Source organism: Dermacentor silvarum, chromosome 2 (assembly GCF_013339745.2).
Source record: "Dermacentor silvarum isolate Dsil-2018 chromosome 2, BIME_Dsil_1.4, whole genome shotgun sequence".
Taxonomy (NCBI): Eukaryota; Metazoa; Arthropoda; class Arachnida; order Ixodida; family Ixodidae; genus Dermacentor; species Dermacentor silvarum.
Window position 1 is genome coordinate 150,191,593 of NC_051155.1, and position 19,597 is coordinate 150,211,189.

The 19,597-nt window shown below is 51.6% G+C and overlaps 1 protein-coding gene across 6 annotated transcripts in view; it reads left to right on the forward strand.

The window, feature by feature from the left end:
* The first annotated feature begins 277 nt into the window (after positions 1-277).
* The window catches only part of LOC119441915 (uncharacterized), a 130,183-nt gene continuing 110,863 nt past the window's right edge, over positions 278-19,597 (forward strand). For 3 of the 6 annotated variants that reach the window (XM_049661723.1, XM_049661724.1, XM_049661720.1), the window contains exons 1-3: positions 278-445; positions 1,848-1,999; positions 18,847-18,914. In XM_049661723.1, coding sequence (XP_049517680.1) covers positions 308-445; positions 1,848-1,999; positions 18,847-18,914 — 358 coding nt within the window. In that variant the 5' untranslated portion in view covers positions 278-307. The remainder of the gene's footprint in view (positions 446-1,847; positions 2,000-18,846; positions 18,915-19,597) is intronic. The other 3 variants (XM_049661721.1, XM_049661718.1, XM_049661722.1) reach the window with 2 other exon arrangements.

Genomic DNA, 19,597 nt, shown 5'->3' on the forward strand with positions numbered 1-19,597 from the left:
TGAGTCCAAGCCCATGCTTCAATTTTGTAGATGGCTAATTCAATCAAATGATGTATGAACGTACATAACCAAAAAAATAGAAAATATAAGACAAATAGCAGAAAACTGCCAAAAAATGATCGTTTTGACGTCTAGGACACATATGAGAAATTGAGCGCGTGTAATTGAAAATGTTCTTGTTACTGGAACTGTCACCCCAGAAAGAAGGAAAACGCTTCACTGTGAGAGTATGTAAGCACTTAGAATGATTCTATGGGCCTGAATTTGGTCATTGGTAGATCGCCAGTCAAGCGAAACAGCTAAAGCAATGCGCGTTTTCAGTGGAAGCATGGGGTCGCTGTTCTGTTTCCTCTTAGTGATATTTTCAGCGCTTTTGCTAGAAGTGCCTCTCGCTTCAGGCGAAGCAAAACACCAACTGAAACACGATGTCACGGATGCATTTAAGGTACGTACGCAAGAAACTGGGCTACGGGAAGACTGTACATTTCTGCGGCAAACTGACCACTTGTATTTGTATGAAGGAGCTGATGAAAGCGGAGCATTGATTTTGTTTTTGTTCGAGCCTTCCTATCTACTATAACAACCACAATAGGCAAGCGTAAAACCCGGCAAGCCTTCCGTTAACCGCAAACCCTGCTTCTATAACCAAATGCTTAATGTTTTATTTCATGCCTAGAAATGACTACAAGCGTTTACCACTTCACTGCTACGGTGATCAACTGACACGACTATATTAGGTAGTGAAAATTTTCGATGCCTTGGGCGTAATTGATGAGAGGTAAAAGATTGTCCTCATAGGTAATTCCACCCTAAAAGCTGACGTAAGTAATGTAATCTTATGCTGTAAAATATGAGCTCTTAAGAATACATCGTCGAAGGTTACGGACCCTGTGAATTCTGTCCCATGTTGCGGAATTAGCTTCCAATAACAAATGCCATCGCATTAAAGGACGAGGGCTCCCGCCAAAATGGCAGACGATCCCGTACTTTGTATACGGAAGCAGCGTCATAGCAGTAGAGACATTACGAAATGATAAAAAGCATGGGGAAAGTGGGGACCGAGAACTATTGCCATTGTGTGTTCTCAAGTGCACAGTGACTCTACATGATTTATTCAGAGACTAGACACCTAAATAAAATTTGTAGCCAGTGGTCCTATGACCTGCATCGAAACAATACAATAATACGGATCCTGCCACTAAATCAGCAATGAAAGGTAATTGTTGTTTAGGTATACAGCTGTGTCTATTGGAAGATACATAGGTATTACTTTAAAAAATTCGGCTCTCTGGCTGAATATTTAGGAGGTCTCAGTACAAGAGTAAAAATTGCTATGAAAGTGAATTTTAGCACTCTGGCTGCATTTGCTGAAAATGGCAAGCTGATCGGCATGAACAGGAAACGAACAAACTGCAATTTTGCAGTCCAGCTTTGGCTATAACAGAAAGTGAATTAGGACTTGAAGCCAAAATAGCACAGGACATTCACCGTTCCAACATGCGCTTGTACTTGAAAGGAAAGATTGTGTTCCCTGCATGTACTGTTCGGAACCGCTTAGTGAAATTCAAAACTTCATTTCATGTTATGAGGTAGAAGATATTACAGCAGAACTTTAGAACGATGCAGCTATCCGCATGCCATACTTCTATGCCAGGACTAATTAATTCGTGGGTACTCGTTGGCAGTTCTGACACTGTATTTTGATTTCTCGCGTGCAGCAGGAGACCACAACGAATAAACATTTAGACCTTTTAAAATCCCTGTTCTGTCACAAATACCGAATACTATTACTACTAGTAGTCGTAGCCTCGGTTGAATGGCAAATTTGTCATCGCTTGCTATTGCAGATGTTTGAGGCCTTGCCTTATGGCATTGCCGCGTTTGATGTGGATAACGATGGAGATCTGGACTGTGCGATGGTGGTGCGGCAAGATCTTGATGAGAACACGAAGACTGCTACTTATATGATGGTGTTGCCGTCCGTGAACGGACGCAAAGCGTGAGTTCTCATAGAGGGCAAATGGGAAGCACCTGGAATGGTTAAGTGGTGGTGGTGCACGTGTAAACATAAGCGAATAAAATTGTGGGAAATAATTTTTGTTAGGTTCACATTGCAATGTATAGTCAAGTTCGAACAGGAAAATTTTCGAATCAATTCCAATTCCAATATTTGAGAAAAATGGCCTCCGCATGTCGGGTGAAATACTGAATTTTTCCAATTCTAACCAAACTGAAAATGCAGGTTCCGTCGATTCTGTTCTGCAACAAAAGGCTTATTTACTTTATTTCCCACATCTATTGTCGTTATCAACTAAATGCCAGCTCAGCTGGAACGCTTGCAAACGAGAAAGAAAGAAAACATGGTCTTATCTTGTCCACCAAGAAAATAGTGGTAATAAAACAAAAAAACAATAAAACTTAAGTTTGGGTTATAGTGATGGTATATTCCGAATGCATGTAGGCCGGGCAAGCGCTAAAGAAAATTGTCGCGGTTTCACCCGAAAGGCGAAGTACCAATTGCGATAGCAAATTAGTAGAGAGCTATACGGAGTAAGGATGGTAGTTTTATCAGCTGTATAAACTTGGACATGCAGCAGCACCAGCAACGCGCAGAACTGTTGTCGACACCGTCGGCGTTTTATCCGCGTTCGCACCGAACGCGCGTGGCGTTGGTGACTGTTGCCGGTGCCTCTGGGGGCGGCTCGGAGGTTTTCAACGAGATCTGAATGGGACACTCGTCGAGCAGCGTCGAAAATCTTACCTACCTTCTCGCCTCGCAACATTTTTATATAAATGCACATTTGGTGCCGCAGCTAAACGTCGCCTCTCCTCCCTCCCTCCCGTCCCCCCACGGCAGTTCGCGCCACGGAAGAAGTCGCGTTTGCTCTCTATATATGGTGATTGTAACGGAGGAAAGAGACGCAGCCCTTCAGGGAACACGGCGCAGAACGCGCGTTTGCTCTCCGACGTGCGAAACTTCGGACTGTACCAAATTCCTGTCGGATTACACGCCACTTGGTCTCAGCACCTCGTGAAGTCACTTCATCAAACCGAGCAGACGGTTCAGCTCTCAGAGGCCACGCCGGCGGTGGATAACCATCCCCTGCAACTCTGGGAGGCTCGCCATAGCCTAGTCCGCCGATGGCGCCGACAAAAGCATAATCGTCAGCTCAAAATCCGCATCGCAGCCCTCACCCAGGAAGCGGACGAGTACGCGGCCCAGCTCACCGACTCTAATTGGGTAGAACGCTGTAACACTGCCGCCAAGCAGATGTCAAACCGCAACACGTGGCGTCTGTTCAGGGCCGTCATCGACCCTAGCCGAACGCTCACAGAAACGCAAAAACATCTTCCACGCGCATTTCACACTTATGCGGATGACGTGGATAAACTAGCACAGGCTCTTAGAGATAGATATCTCTGCAGCCAACAGGACCCCCTCGGACTGGCGTACTCCTATGCGGGCTCGGAGAACGCATACTTGGATCGTTGTTTTCAACTCCACGATCTGAAGGCGGCCCTGTCCAAAGTGAAGCGAGGAACGGCGCCGGGTCGGGATTGAGTGACTGTTAAGCTTCTAGCCAACCTCCCAGACCTGGCATAGCTTCACCTCCTCGACTACTTCAATCAAATCTGGGAGGGGCGCGAGCCACTACCGACTGATTGGAAAACGGCCTTAGTCACTTTCATTCCCAAACTGGGCGAGTTTATAAACATCGAATATCTCCGACCCACTTCCTTAACCTCGTGTGTGGGGAAGCTTATGAAAACAATGGTTAGAGATAGGCTCTCCGATTACCTCGAGGCCCGCCACACCTTTGCCGACACTATGTATGGCTTTCGTCCACATCGCTCTGTTCAGGACATCCTCCTGCAACTCCATTGTGACGTTATAGAACCGATCGAACATCCCACTGACGACAAGGTAGTCCTCGGCTTAGATCTAAAGGGAGCCATCGATAACATCACTCACGACATCATTCTCACCCACCTGTCCCAAACGGACTGTGGCCATAATGCTTTCAGGTACGTCCGTCAGTTCCTGATGGAACGGCAGGCGTACCTCCGCATTCAAGACAAGGAGCATGGCCCGTACCCTCTGGGTACACGAGGAACACCACAAGGAGCGGTCCTCTCTCCTCTCCTGTTTAATGTCGCCATGGCTCGCCTCCCCCCCATTGCTAAAGGATGTCCGAGGAGTGCAGCACGCTCCGTACGCCAACGACATCACGCTGTGGACAACCCAGGGTTCCCTTGGTAGTATTGAGGCCTGCCTGCAACAAGCAGCATCGGTTGTGGATGACTACGCCCAACTTTGCGGTCTCGAATGCTCACCTACTAAATCAAAGTACGTGCATCTTCGCCCCAAACCAAAAGACACAACTCAAATTGTACTCTCACTGCATACCGTGCCTATCCTGGAACGCGACGAAATCCGCATCCTGGGTCCTCTTCATACACAAGAGTCGAAAAGTCGATACAACCCTTGGCAAGATACGTACCGTCGGGGATCAGGTGGGCCACGAGACCCGGCGGTACAGATACGTAGCGCCGGGTCTAGAACAAGCGGGGGGGGGGGGGGGGGTCTTAAGAGTCACGATGCTCTGCGCCTCACCAACGCTTTCGTGACCAGTCGAATCCTCTATTCGACACGCTACCTGCGTTTACGCAAGTGCGATGAGAACATGCTAGAATGTATTCTCCGCAAAATTTACAAATGCACCCTAGACCTCCCGATCTCGACGTATAACCAGCGTCTTGCAGACTTGGGCATGACCAACACGTATGGGGAGCTCAAAGAGGCCCATCTCAACAACCAGTACCTGCGACTTACTAAGTAACACGCTGGGAGAAACCTCTTACACCGCCTCCATATCTCTTACACCTATCAGACAGAAGAGCGAACCACAATCTCTGAGGACTGGCGGGATGCTTTGATCATCCAGCCTCTGCCCTACAACATTGCTAGGAGACTTACGAAGGCAGGCGAACTGCGTGGGTTACCGCCTTGCAGGGACGCTATTGGTCCCGCCCTGGAGTCTTCTACGCGGACGCGTCTGGCCCTGACCATGGCGGGTGGTACACGGCAGCCGTAGTTCATCAAAACGTACCCGTTCAAGGGCTCACCTTTCGAGCGCCGGACATTACTCACGCGGAGGAAGTGCCGATGTCTCAGCCCGAGCGCTTAATTCCCGGGACCCGCCTCGCCCTCCATCACCTGACCTTCCAGAACCTAATCCGGTAACTTCCTTTCGAGACATCACGGATATGTACAAAACGAATAGGCTCCGATTTCCGCCACCGGCACCGGGCCTGACTAAGACGGAGAAGCGCTGGCTCTTATGTCTGTACACCAACACAATATTGTGCCCGGCGATACTTAAGCATTTCAATCCGGCCTTATCCGGGAAATGCCCGCACTGTGATCATCCATTCGCGGATCCTTTCCATATGGTGTGGGCATGTACCTCAAAACCGGTGGTCCCGCCAATCCCTCCCCCCTTCCCGAGATAGCTGGGAGGCTGCCCTGATCGGCTGCTCGACCTTGGAGGGCCAGAGAGCCCTCGTGGCCAGGGCACGCGCCGCTGCGGAAGCCACAGGGGTCCCGGACTAGGGAATCCTCCTAGAGTTTGTAAAGGGTCGGTTCTTAAGGCCGTCCCTATCTCTCACTTGTAAATACAGCAAATAAATGGTTTTCACCACCACCACCTCCGACGGGCGTTCGCTCCCCGTGAAAGCGCGTCCCTCGCGCCCTTTCATTCGCACATACAGCGTCCGCAGCGCGGTGACAATTTCATCGCTGTTGACGTCATACGGAACCTCACGGCACCGGCGACGGTGATGGCAACGGTGACTGCGACGACGACGCTGACGGCAGAAATCCGCTTTGGAGTGTCCATATAATTGCTATCGCAATAAAAAAAAATTACGAACTGAATGAACAAGCGTGGTGTGAGCGCGCACAAACACGAAGAGATCACACTGAATGACAGCAGACAACGACTGTCAAAACGCTGGCAGCAAGCATAGCCGCAGCGGGCGAAGGTACGTGCGGTCTATCGCTTCAACGCAAACTGAGCGGCGAATGCACTTAAAGGTCAGAGCCGTGTGGAGATAAGAGACGGTGCGAGCGAGCGACGAGCGCGGTTGTTGGCAGAGAAGTGCGCCCCCCCCCCCCTTGCTCCCTCCGGCGCTGGCTTCCTGCTTCCTTGCTTGCGCGTGGGAGATTGAGTGCGTTCGCTCTCCGTGATAGCGCGCGTCTCCGCACGCTTCCTCTCGGGCATACGGCGCGCGGCGAAGATTTTATCTATAGGGAACGTCACGGCGACGGCGACGGCGACGGCGACGACGACGGCGACGGCGACGACGACGCCGACGGCAGAAATCCGGTTCAAGTGTCCATATAATTGCTATCGCAATAAAAAAAAAAACGCTTAACCTTGCACTCGGCCGCGCAACGCTTGAAACAGCGAAGTTGGTCGATTGTAGCGCAGCATTTTCCGGAATGACACGCAAACTTTTCATCTTATTGCTCATGATGATGATAATTTCTTTTCGCGCGTCTCGGACTTACGGCCTTCACTGCGCGTTGCATAGCGCTGCTTGCAACACCGACACCGCTTTCCAGTGCCGACACCGCGTTCCAGGAGATCCGCTCCGTGAAGTTGTCTCTCTCTTCACCTCTTCACCTCGCAAAGCACGAGCGTACGAACGCGCCAGCTGTGGAAGACGACGACGACGCTCGAACGCAATCATATGGTTCGCCAAAATGCATGCTCTGCAGGTGTGGCTGTATAGCCTAGTGTAAAAGTGTAAACTAGGCTATACAGCCGGCTTTACACTGTTGGGAAGGCGTTTATTTTTGGGATGCCTTACAGAGAACAGTACGGAAAGAATTTCCACTTGACCCGTATGGCATTCGGTACTTAAGCGTAGATAACGAGGATGGGGTGCGTTTTGATTTAATTATGCTTATCGGCCTCCATTGTATTTGGCGGTCCAGAATGGCAGGATATTACGTTGATAAGGATGCACGGCCTGCACGAATTTATTTTCGTGAGAGCATGCACTGGTTTGTTGAAATTAATAAGGCATTAGCGGAACCCCCCGAGTGGCTCTCAAGAGTAGAGCCGCTTGTGGATCTGCGCGAATTCTAATTTGACGCAGCCAGCACAATGGTGGTTGAATACGCCTTCCCCTACTGTATATTGTAATTGTATATTGTACTGTACCTTGTGTGAAATTTTGTGTGTCAAAGGCACGCAATAAAGAAAAAAAAGGCTGTATAGCCTAGTGGTTACTACGCTCGCTTTGGGACCGGGGGTACGCGGATTCCAATCCCACCTCGGCAAGAAAGTTCATTTTATTTTCTTTCTTGGTAGTTTCTTGCTACGCCCCACAAATTACGGCTGGCTTAAACAGCTTCGCTGTTAAAGAATTGAGGAAGCTTAAGCTTCGCCTTCAGGAGTGGAACGCGATAGCGTTATCGAGCCCCGTTCGCATCGAATTTTTCTTTATGAGTAGGTTTCACCGCAACACGTAACGTGGGAAAGCCAGCTTACAAAGCCCAAGCTTACATCGATCTCTTTAACGTCTGCTTCACTTTGCATTGCTGGAAAGACATTTTTCGAGGGGCAGTATAGGTCGCCTTGTATCAAAATGTGAAGTCCCTAGGACCTTTTTTTATTGGTTGGTAACAACTTCATTAATAGTTCTCCATAGCTTTCGCCGACGGGGCCTTAGGTCTCCCACGTGGGGACGTTGAGGTGTTGCCTCATCGCACTGGAGGTGACGTGGCCCCGCCCCTGCACGATCACGGAAGCGGAAGAACTGGCCATCGCGTTAGCCATACGCGAAGGTCAACACGCAAAAAAACCACTGACGATCCTCACGGACTCCCAGCAGGCCTGCCGCAACTTCCTACAGGGAAGAATCGCAAGACCTGCGGCACAAGTCCTAGCCCAAATACCCAAGGAGGACACTGACGACAACACCATCATAACCATCATTTGGATACCGGGTCACGCTGCCATCACGGGTAACCTGTATGCCGACAGAGCAGCTCGAGAATTTGCATATAACCGAGCACTCATCACACCGACTGCAGATGACCCTGACCCAGTTGACCCCGAGTATTCAGCAATCCTGAACTACCACTGAGGGAGTCGCTTGTGATATCCCCCATCCCATCGAATACTAAAGGCGGAGGATGCCGCTGCCTGGCGTAGGCTCCAGACAGGCACTTACACGAACCTACACATATTACATCGCCTGCACCCCACAGCCTACAGGGACGAATGCCCGTGGTGTGGGGCCACACCAACCCTATACCACATTACGTGGGAGTGCACGCTACACAAAATAGAACACCATGACACGAACACCACGAGGGAGCAATGGGAGGCACTGCTGTCCAGCTCGGCCCTCGACGACCAGCTCAAGCTGATCCAGAGAGCAGAGAAGATGGCAAGAGCCAGCGGAGCCCTGGACTAGGGGCCCCGACCATTAGCGATGCCCCATTGGGGCAAGACAAAACTATATTTGAATTAAAGTTTATCTATCTATCTATCTATCTATCTTGCCTCATCGCCGCCTCGCGGGCCTGCTGGACGGCCCAGAGTTGATCGCCGAGGCTGGGGCTGTGCAAGGCAGTGGCCTACGGCGGTGGTCAGGGCTCCAGAGTGAGCAACGCGCGGGTTTTCGTTTGTGGCAGTGCGTTACATCTCAGTGTGGCAGACCTTGCATATATTTGTCGGGTATGTGCCGGGTAGAGTCTGTGGTATTGCGCCGGACTAGGGTACGTGAGCGTCTGCAGTTGGCTGAAGGCCACCGCCTGCGCCCTGTCCAGCATGTCGCTGGGCGGAGGGAAGTTTCGGCAGTCCAGGCAGAGGGCCTTCGTAATTTCGTTGTAGCTCGCTAAGCAGTCTTTGGTGCTGTCCCATGGACGACGGTCGCCGGGGCGGTTCGCGAGCTCGCGCGCCTTGACGTGTGTCGTCTCGTTTGGGTTGCGATGTGTCTCCGATACTTCTCCCATGTGCGCTGGGAACCACTGGATTCTGATTTAAATTCTACCTCACGCTGGACTTGGAGATTGCTGAAGACACAGGCCGCTCTTTGTGAGATCCATCCTTTGGCGAAGTTTCTCACCACCTGTCGCGAGATGCCGAGGACCTTCGTGTACGTCGCATCCGTGAGGACGACTGCCACCGCCGCTTCCTCCGCTTCTTCATGCGCGCACGCTACACTTGCCGATATGCGCAGTGTGCCTTTCGAATCAACGACCGCAACCGCGAATCGCAAGCGTTCTGCGTATTCCGCGGCGTCAACAAACCATGTCCCCGTTTCGTTTCCGTGGGTGTGGAGGAGAGCTCTGGCCCTAGCCACCTTTTTCTGCCCTGGTTGTGTTCCGAATGGACGTTCCGTGGAATCGCGTCGACTCTTAGCGTTTGTCTGATTGCTTCTCGAATGGCGACTTCTGTCCCTGTTATGTGTGGTAACGGGTGCCGAAACCTTCAATGATCTGGCGTCCCGCTCTCGTGACCGCTAATCTTTCTAGTTGTGAAGTGCGCTGCGCTTCGGCAATTTCGCTCAGCGTGTTGTGAAGGTGAAGCCCGAGCTTGAGCAAATGGCGCGTCCTGGTGCAATCGGGTAGACCCAGTGCTATCTTGTGCACCCTGAGGATGAGGATGTTGATCTTGGCTTTTTCTCTCTTATACCAATTGTGGAATGCCTCGACGTACGCAATGTGGCACACCAAGAAAGGGTGTATGAGTCGTGTGAGACTCGCCTCCGTCATTACGTTTTCTCTGCTAGTGACCCTCTTGAGGTGTCTCATGACGTTAGTTGTCTTGTGCTTGAGTTTAGTAATCGTTTCGCCGTTGGCACCATTGGCCTCGATTACTATGCCGATGACCCTTATTCTCCGGACTATCGGGATGGTTTCTCGTGCGTAGTGTGATCGCTTCGTATTGTCACCGTGGTTTTCGCCGCATTCCCGCCACCTCCGGGTGACCTGCCCCTTTGCGAGGGGCGGTAGAGTAGGAGTTCCACCTTTTTCGGCAAACATCGTAACTCCGTACCCATGAGGTGTTCCTCTATTGTATCAATTGCTAGTTGCAGTGCCATATCGATGTCGCCCTCACTGCCGTCGTGCACCCAGATGGCGATGTCGCCGGCGTATATCCGGACGTCTTCGAGTTCTTGCAGTTTTTCTGCTAGCCCGATCGTGACCACGTTGGATAGCGTGGGCGAAATGACCGAGCCCTGCGGGGTGCCGGTGCATTCCAACATTTGCCCTTCTAGGTGGAGGTCACCGGCTACTAAAACAGCTCGTTTGTCCGTCAAGAAATCTTTCACGTAGTTGCACGCGCGTAAACCGAGGTTGCTGCGCTATATCTGGTGTAAGGTTGCCGTATGCGTGATTCTATCGAACGCGCTCTCGCATCGAGGCTTAAGATTGTTCTGGTTCCTCTCGTCTTGCTGTCGAGCACCTGGTGTTTCACTTGTATCATTGCGTCTTGCGTGGACAGGAGTGGGCGGAATCCTATAATGGATGGTGGGTATGTCCCTTTCTGCTCTAAGTGGGTTTGCCAGCAGTTAAGTAGTGCGTGCTTGGCCGGGCAACGCCCCCATATTGCTAACGTCTTGCCGACGCACGACGTTAGTGACATGGGGGAAGGTTGTAGAGGCTCGGCGCTTTTCCGGTATTTTGGGCTTAGGATCGTTCTCGCAGTCTCCCAATGTTGTGGGAAGCTGCCGCGCTGCCAGCAGTCATCGATGCATGCCGTCAACTGTTCCATGGATTGGTCGTCGAGATTCTGCAGGGCGCGATTTGACACTCAGTCGGGGCCCGGCGCCGATCTGCTATAGAGGTTGCGCAGTGCCGTTCTGATCTCTTCTGCGCTTAAGTCCTTATCCAATTCTTCGTTCGGATCCCCCTCATACGGGCCGTGTTGTACGGTCGAAGTGTGCGGCAGTTACTTTGCTCGTAACCGGGTGGTCACTGCATCTTCAGCGTGCTTCTCGAGCTCAGTTGTGTAACAGACGTGCGACGTAGTCCCTCTGGTGGGTACTTGGTCTTCATTTCATCCAACAGGTACCTGAGCAGGTTCCACGATTTCCCGTTGAGTAGTTGGCCATCCACTGCATTGCATAACTCGTCCCATTGCTGGCGGGTAAACGTGCGGCAGTGTTCCTCATTGTTGCGGTTGATCTCCGCTATTTTCTTTCTGAGTCTCCGATTGAGTCTCTGTTCCTTCCATCTCGCCAGTAGCGAGTTCTTCAGCTCGATGAGATGCACAAGGCGGTTGCCCATCTTGTCCGTTTCGATGGTCTTGGTTCATGCTTTGGCATCCGCGACCAGCCAGCGGGTCCCCTCTTCGATGTCCGTGATCGTATCTCCTGAGGACTGTTGTTTCGTTTCTTTCTAAAATATTCCCAGTCGGTCCAGTCGAATTTGCGATTACTGCCCGGCGCCTTGTCCGGCGTCGGAACGTGTATTTCAACGACAATGTGGTTGTTCCCCAGGTCCGTCGACGTGTTTTTCCACTGTGGTGTTTGTCGCCCCGGCATTTCTGACGAACATCAGGTCCGGGGTCCTGTCCTTGGTGGTCGAGTTGCTGATTCTCCTCGGATGCGCCGCATCCATAATTAACGTGAAGTTGAGTACCTGTGCACCTTGCCCGAGTTGTATTCCCTTGGCTGTGCTGTATCCGTATCCCCACGCCGTGTCTTCCACGTGGAAATCGCCCCCTGCAATGAGCTTCCGGGACCCGGCGATCTTGAGCGTCTTCTGAAACAGTGTCTGGAAGCGTTGTCAATGTTTGGACGGGCTGCTGTATACGTTCAGTATGAATATGCTTTGTTTGCTCCGCTTGGTGGGTATCAATTCGATGAGAGCGTGTTGCAACCTTTTGTTATTACCTTAATTATTGTTTGCTGTTGCCCCGAGGCGCGCGCGTGTCCAAATCGCACTGGCACGCTAAGTACCAGTTTGACCTGCCGAGGACGCGAAGCACCATCTGGATGGTGTTAAGCGGGGACGCATAGGTCGGCGTTCTCGAGAAACGATCTCGAGCGACTGACGAGAAAAATAAAGTTGGGCGCCGCGTGCCAGCGGCGCAAGCACGGCACGCGCTAGTCCGTTCTGAAAGCGTACTGGGCTGGTCCTCTTGTTAGGGCGCTCCGCTGCGACCCCTCGGTTCCCGACAGTGGTGACTCCAGTCTAAGAGATGACCGACCCCAGCAACCTCCCGCCCTCAGATAACCTTCCGCCTGACGCTACCTCGCGCCCACGGGACGTCGCAGCTCTGCAGCTACACCTGCCCACTTTCTGGCGCAAGAACCTGCAGGTTTGGTTCGCCCAGGTCGAAACCATCTTCGATCTGCACCACATCACCTCGGAGATTTCGCGGTTTCGCCACTTATTTTGCAACCTGCCTCCTGAGGTGGCTCAAGAAGTGGCAAACGTTATCGCTGCACCTTTGAGTGATGCCCCCTACCAGCAACTGAAGCAGAGTATTTTAGAATGCAGCACGGCGTCCAAAAGCGCGCGCCTTCAGCACCTGCTCACATCCGAGCACCCTAGAGATCACCGCCCTTCCCAGCTGCTCAACAGCATGCGACAGCTCCTGGGCACAAGCAACGTCGAATCGAACGGTGCGCTGTTGAGGGAGCTCTTCTTGCAGCACTTACCACAGTCCACCCGCCTTGTCTTGGCCGCTACAGAGGACTTGACCCTCGACCGCCTCGCCCAGCTCGCTGATCGAGTCCATGGCGCGACTTCTCCTTCGGTCACCGCCCTCTCTTCAACGCCACCGTCCTCAATCGTGGCCCGTTTAGAACCCCGGATCGACCAGCTTGCCGCTTCCATCGACGCCCTTCGGACGTCCTCCCATGACCGGCGCGGCTACACCTCATGTTCCAGCCGCCGTCCCTCTTCTCCGACCAGTCGCCGCTCGTGCAGTCATCGACGCTCGCCTATCTGCTGGTACCATCGCACTTTCCAGCACCGCGCCCGTCATTGCAAGTCCCCATTCGAATGGTCGGAAAACGCACCTGCGAGATCACTGACGGTGGCATGTGACCTCGCCTTACAACCCGGCCGCCTTTTCATATTCATGGATCGCATTTCCGGCCTGCGGTTCCTTGTAGACACGGGTGCCGAGGTCAGTGTACTGCCGTCCTTCAAGCGTGACCGCGTTTCTAAGTCACCTGGACCTACGCTCCGCGCGGCAAACTCTACCTCCATCGCCACGTATGGTCTGCGGTCCCTCACACTCGACCTTGGCCTGCGGCGCACGTTACGGTAAGTCTTCATCGTGGCCGACGTCCATCAGCCTATCCTCGGCTCCGACTTCCTGACCCATTTCGACCTCGACGTCAGCATGCGCCGCCATCGCCTGATTGACAGCAAGACGCGCCTCTCCATCTCTGGCGTTCTGTCGGCTGTCGCTCCCACTGGCATCCGCACGCTGATCCCATCATGCCCGTACGCTCGAATCCTCGAAGATTTCCCTGAAGTGACGAGGCCGTGCAATTTAAATCAGCCACCCAAGCACAGCGTCACCCACCACATTGTCACGCGTGGTCCACCCGTCGCAGCTCGTCGGGCGCCGCCTCTTCGGTGAGCAGTCTGGCCATTGCTAAACGGGAATTCGAGCACATGCTCCAACTAGGTATTATTCGCCCTTCCTCCAGCAGTTGGGCCTCCCCACTCCATCTGGTGCCCAAGAAAGAACCGGATGACTGGCGTCCGTGCGATGACTACCGGGCGCTCAACGCTCACACGGTCCACGATAGCTATCCCCTTCCACACATGCAAGATTTCACAGGCCATTTGGAAGGATGCAAAATCTTTAGTAAAGTGGACCTTGTCAAGGCCTATCACCAAATCCCCGTTGAGTCTGCCGATGTCCCGAATACAGCCATTACTACACCCTTTGGCCTGTTTGAGTATGTGCGCATGCCCTTTGGGTTACGCAACGCAGCTCAACCGTTCCAGCGATTCATCGCCGAGGTAACGCGTGGCCTCTCGGCTGTATATGCGTACATTTCGTGATGGTGACGCTCGTGATCTTGTGGATTGGGACTCGTCGTGAGTCCCAATCCACAAGATCACGAGCGTCACCTCCGCGAACTTTTTCAACGCCTTCAACAATTTGGCCTCGTTGTCAACCCCCAGAAATGCGTATTTGGGTCTTCCGAGCTCGAGTTCCTGGGCCACCACATCTCGGCGCTGGGAATTCGTCCGTTGCCCTCTCACGTCCAGGCTGTGAAAGACTTCCCAGCACCCACTACCCTACGCCAGCTGCGTGAGTTCCTCGGCCTAGTGAATTTCTCCCGGCGTTTTATTCCCCACTGCGCTGAGCTTCTACACCCACTGACTGACCTTCTTCGCACGACCAAGGGCTCCTCATCCGCAATTTCCTGGTCTCCCGAAGCTGAAGCTCGCTTTCAGGGCTGCTAAACAAGCCGTCGCCGATGCAGTACTTCTCATCCACCCGAGAACTAACGTGCCAACCCGCATCATGGTGGATGCTTCCAATGTGGCCATCGGCGCTGTTCTCCAGCAGAAAATCGACTCCGAGTGGCGCCCACTGGGTTTCTTCTCTCGGAAGCTCCAACCTGCCGAGACTCGCTACAGCGTTTTTGGCCCGTGCGCTTTTCGCCATCTACTCCACCATCCAGCACTTTCGGCACTTCTTGGAAGGCCAGCCATTTTAAATTCTAACGGATCATAAGCCTCTAGAGTATGTCTGCCGCACAAACTCTTCCAAGTACATCGCACGTGAAGTTCGCCAACTGGCCTATATATCGGAGTTAACAACGGATATCCGGCACATCAAATGCACCGACAACGAGGCAGCTGACGCACTTTCACGCATCACCTCCCTCGGCACTTATACATCGACTGTAGATTGGGAAGGTCTAGCTCGTGCGCAGATGGAAGACCCCGAGCTGAAAGCGCTGCGTGACCATCCCCGTTCCCACCGTCTACAACTCGTTTCTCACCCGTTTGTGCCTGGCTCCCTCTGGTGCGACATGTCAGCGGCTGTGCCTCGCCCCTTCATTCCAGCTGCCTTCCGTCGTGCGGTGTTCCATTCACTTCATGACATCTGCCATCCCAGCATCCGAGCCACGCAGCGCTTCATTATACAGCGGTATGTCTGGAGAAGGCATCAACACCGATGTTCGCCAGTGGGCCCGCGCGTGCCTCGCATGCCAGACCGCCAAAGTGACCCGCCACACGAAGTCTCCTACGCAGTCGTTCCTGCCACCTGGCTGCCGTTTTGACCACGTCCATCTTGATTTGGTTGGACCACTTCCTGACTTCACGACTGTCACTACATTCTAACAATGATCCACCGCTTCACCCGTTGGCCCGAAGCCGTGCCCATTCCGGACATCACTGCGGAAACGGTCACCAAAGCCTTCGTTTCAGCATGGGTTTCCCGCTTCGGCTGCCCGAGCATTGGGACAACTGATCGTGGCGATCAATTTGACTGTACACTCTTCACTTCGCTCAACCGCCTGCTTGGCACTAAGTACTGCCATACCACTGCATATCATCCCTGTGCTAACGGCATGGTTGAGCGGATCCATCGCTAACTGAAGGCTGCCCTCACAGCGCGCCTGGATCGAGAGCACTGGGTCGACCACCTTCCTATGGTGCTTCTCGGCTTACGTGCCGTCTTTCGTCGCGACCTTGGCTGTTCAGTGGCCGAACTCGTCTACAGCGCACCCCTGCGGCTTCCTGGAGACTTGTGCGTTCCTTCGGCCCCCTCGCCCCAGCGGCGACAGTACCTCCAACGCCTACAAGACTGCATTCAGCAAGTGCGCCCCGTACCGCCTCGATCATCGGACCGCAGCATCTTTGTGCGCCCAGACCTTGAGTCTTCGTCCCACGTGTTCCTCAGACGAGACGCTATAGAGGCGCCTCTTACACCATCCTACGTACGGACCGTACCGTGTCCTCCACAAGACGCAGAAGTCCGCCACCATCCTAATAAATGGTCGCGAAGAAGTTTCACTGGACCGCATCAAACCGGCCTACGTCGAGACTCCTCCCAAGGAGCTCCCCGCGGATGTCGCCGGCGCGCCCGTCAATCTGCTCTACACTAAGACGGCCTCATCTCTGCCTCGTCGACGAGTACGTTTCGCGTCCCGTCTGGGCGGGGGGCCATGTAGGGCCCACCGACGCTGCTAAGCGGGGACACTTAGGTCGGCGTTCTCGACAAACGATCTCGCGCGACTGACGAGAAAAATAAAGTTGGGCGGTGCGTGCCAGCGGCGCAAGCACGGCACGCGCTAGTCCGTTCTGAAAGCCTGCTGAGCTGGTCCTCTTGTTCTGGCGCTCCGCTGCGACCCTTCGGTTCCCGAAGTGTTTTAGGGAAGTATACTACCACGACGCGCCGCTGTTGTATGGTAAAAATGCTGGAAAAGGGGTTTGTGTATGAGTTTTCTTGTAACAGAATTATGTTTTCTCTTACATTCGCATTACAATCTGAAGCTATCATGTCTGCAGGTTGTGGTTAAATGGTACGATCTCGCGCGACTGACGAGAAAAATAAAGTTGGGCGGTGCGTGCCAGCGGCGCGCACCGATATTATCACGGATATTACTTTGAGAAATTCAATTTTCGTTCACTAACACCTTGCGCCACACGGAGGGAAAGCGCGGTCGGATGGTTCGGGATAATTTTCTTGGCCGGGCAACGCCCACGACGCCGACACCGGATTTTCTGCGACAAGGGGCCCTTAACGCTTTCGCGTTAAAACGCCACCAACCGGATGGACGCAGTAGAGCATAGTGCTTGACGAAGGAAGTAAGCGCAATATTACAGCACCACATATCGTTTCAAAGAAATACAAGCATAGTCACTACTATGTCCACTACTATAGTCACTGCTATCACAAACGAGGTCTCAGCCATTTTTATTTAACCTCTAATTAACACGCACATTTCAAAATTTGCCTGCATATCGCTCCTAACGTTCCTCACATTTCCTAAAATTGTTAACTTGGTGAGTTTTCTATAATAATTTAAGCAACCACGATAACCACCCTATAAAGCTTTTCAGCGCTTCTAGTCGCACTGTCTGAAAAAAAAAACACACAATCCCTCATGAGAAGTCACTTACTGAGAGATTCTGTGTTTGAAGGCCTTAGAAGTGAGCGTTAGGTTGCAATTCAGGGGCTATACTCTATATACTATATATTCAGCGGCGGTTCATGAGCATCAATTGATAACACAAGAAAGCATGCTCAGCATTGCGTTCGCACCTTAAAGAGGTGCTTGCAGTAATTGCGATTACACGTTGCTATAGCGGCGGACCTTGTTTGATGATGCTCGGGATTTTCGAAATATTTATTGAGCGTACACACCCTGCAACTATTCGTATGTGCACTTCAATTTCTACCACAGGTGCTTCCTAAACTACCATAGGAGTTCCAGCTTCAGTGCATTACAGTTGCGCGAGCTCGGGGTGACCACAGAGACTGACCTGAATCAGGCCATCAAGCACAGCGCCCCTGGACAGCTGCTGCATCACTTGTGTTATGTAGAGAGAGAGAGAGAGAATAACTACACAATCATAACAAAGGCTATGGTTTAAGACCCTCGTAGTCCTTCAGCAGATGCACCGAGGTGGCCTTGACACCATCCGGGGTCACCCGGAGGCCCTTAGGATTATGCTTGGTGTAGGCGATCTAATGTTTCAAGTTATTATTCCAAACATGGGCTTCGTGCAGTTGCACACAAGGTACTAGGTTGCTGGCTTCACGCGCAGTAGGTGAGAGGTGTGTATGAAAGCGTTTTTGTGGTAATCGTGTAAGCTTGAATGAAACAGGAAAGCGTCAGATCGCCTTTAGTGTCGGAAATTCGTGCAGCAGAGTGAGTGCCGTTTAGAACGCATGTCACGTAATTGCACCATGTTGCGGTAGATTGAGGTGGAGTTTTCGGGCAAATGATTAGAAGATAACTTGGAAAAAAACACATGAATGTGAACACATGAAAAACACATGACGCCCTAGCTGGAATCAGGTCGTTGGCGTCCAATACTAAAGTTTAATGTCAACGGCCAAATTATTATACTCACTCATGTTGTTGAGCGTAATCGCGACGGCACCACGTATATTGTACAGGACATAAGCAAGGCAAGGCGCTCTTCGCAGGCAATGTCGACGCGAGAAAAGCATAGTGGATGGCAAAAGATGAATTTGCAATCCTAGTGTTGGAGCTACAGAGCCAAATTATTATTTTCTTGCTTCGGATAACTTGTACAAAGTTTTAGCGAAGCAGATTGTAGTATTTATCGAGTTCAATGAACATGAAATTGACGAATGGAAGTGTCGGCATTCGAAGCATCGGTGAAGGGTGGCGGCACCTTTATCGTCATTTAACGTTTTCTTAAATACAACATCAAGTGCCGGAGTGTTGTTGCATTAGTAAAAATTTTCCTTGAAGCTTCTATTTATCACTGCTGTAATTATGCATTGTTAAGAGAGTAGGCTCTGATTTCAGTATGTTCTATACCACTATCTGATTCGGTAACTTAGGAAAAACGGTGGGGACAAGTTGGCATTTCTAGCCGGATGTCCATTGAAAGGCACACCGTGTGCTGCGTGGCAAACACTTCGCAAATGGCAGTGCCTGAATGAGACATTTCTTGAGAATAATGAAAAGAGATATGTACAAAAATAAAAGTGAGACAAACGTCTGAGTTTATTTGAGAGGTGTATATGATTGAGTGCTTTGAAAACAAGATAATTAGACTGTGCTTCAAACATATTTCGTTTCATTTGGCCTAGGAGATGCTTGAGAGCGGAAATTTTGTGTATCTTTCAGAGAGAACCACACCTACCATATGAGTGAAGGATTAACACCTGACAAGCCTTTCTTCACGATGGATGATGGTAAATATGAATTCAGTAGTAAATTAAAACCACGAATATTTTGCTCGAGCTGGAGTTACCTTGGAATTGTGGGGCCCAAAATGGCTAATGCCATCTTTACCACTTGGTAACGACGGAAACGCATCCTAACCGATCCGTTCTTAATGATCACTGAAAAAGTCTCCTTTAGCCAAATATCTATATGTCTAGCCATGTGACTGCATCGTTTGACGTGTCAGCTGTTTTTGGGCAGCTTATGGGAAGAATTCATTGTGCAGCAAAGCTGTTAAGGGGAGCTGTGCAGCGGTTCTGGGTCGGCGGTGGTGAAGCCGATGGCGTCGTGCCTTAGTGTGATCCGCATCACGTGTCACTCAAAGAACAGCCAGAAATGCAGCCTGCTTCGGGGCCCCAGATTCGCTGCAGAAAGTAATTATCAAGAGTTTAACATAAAGGCGACCTTACCTCACACAAATAGACAGCAACTTCTTTGTGGAGTTTATCTGAGCCAATAAAACGTAATTTATGTTTGACATGACGCGTTTCACCGCCTCCCCGTTGGAGGTTATCGAGGAGGGGCCGAAATCGATGATTATTTATTTATAGTTCGTCGCCTCTGGGCGTTTTGGCTAAAATCAGTTTTTGTACGTCTTTCCTGATGGTGATGCGTCTTGAAGCAAAAGTTTGAGACACGTTTTCGTACGTAT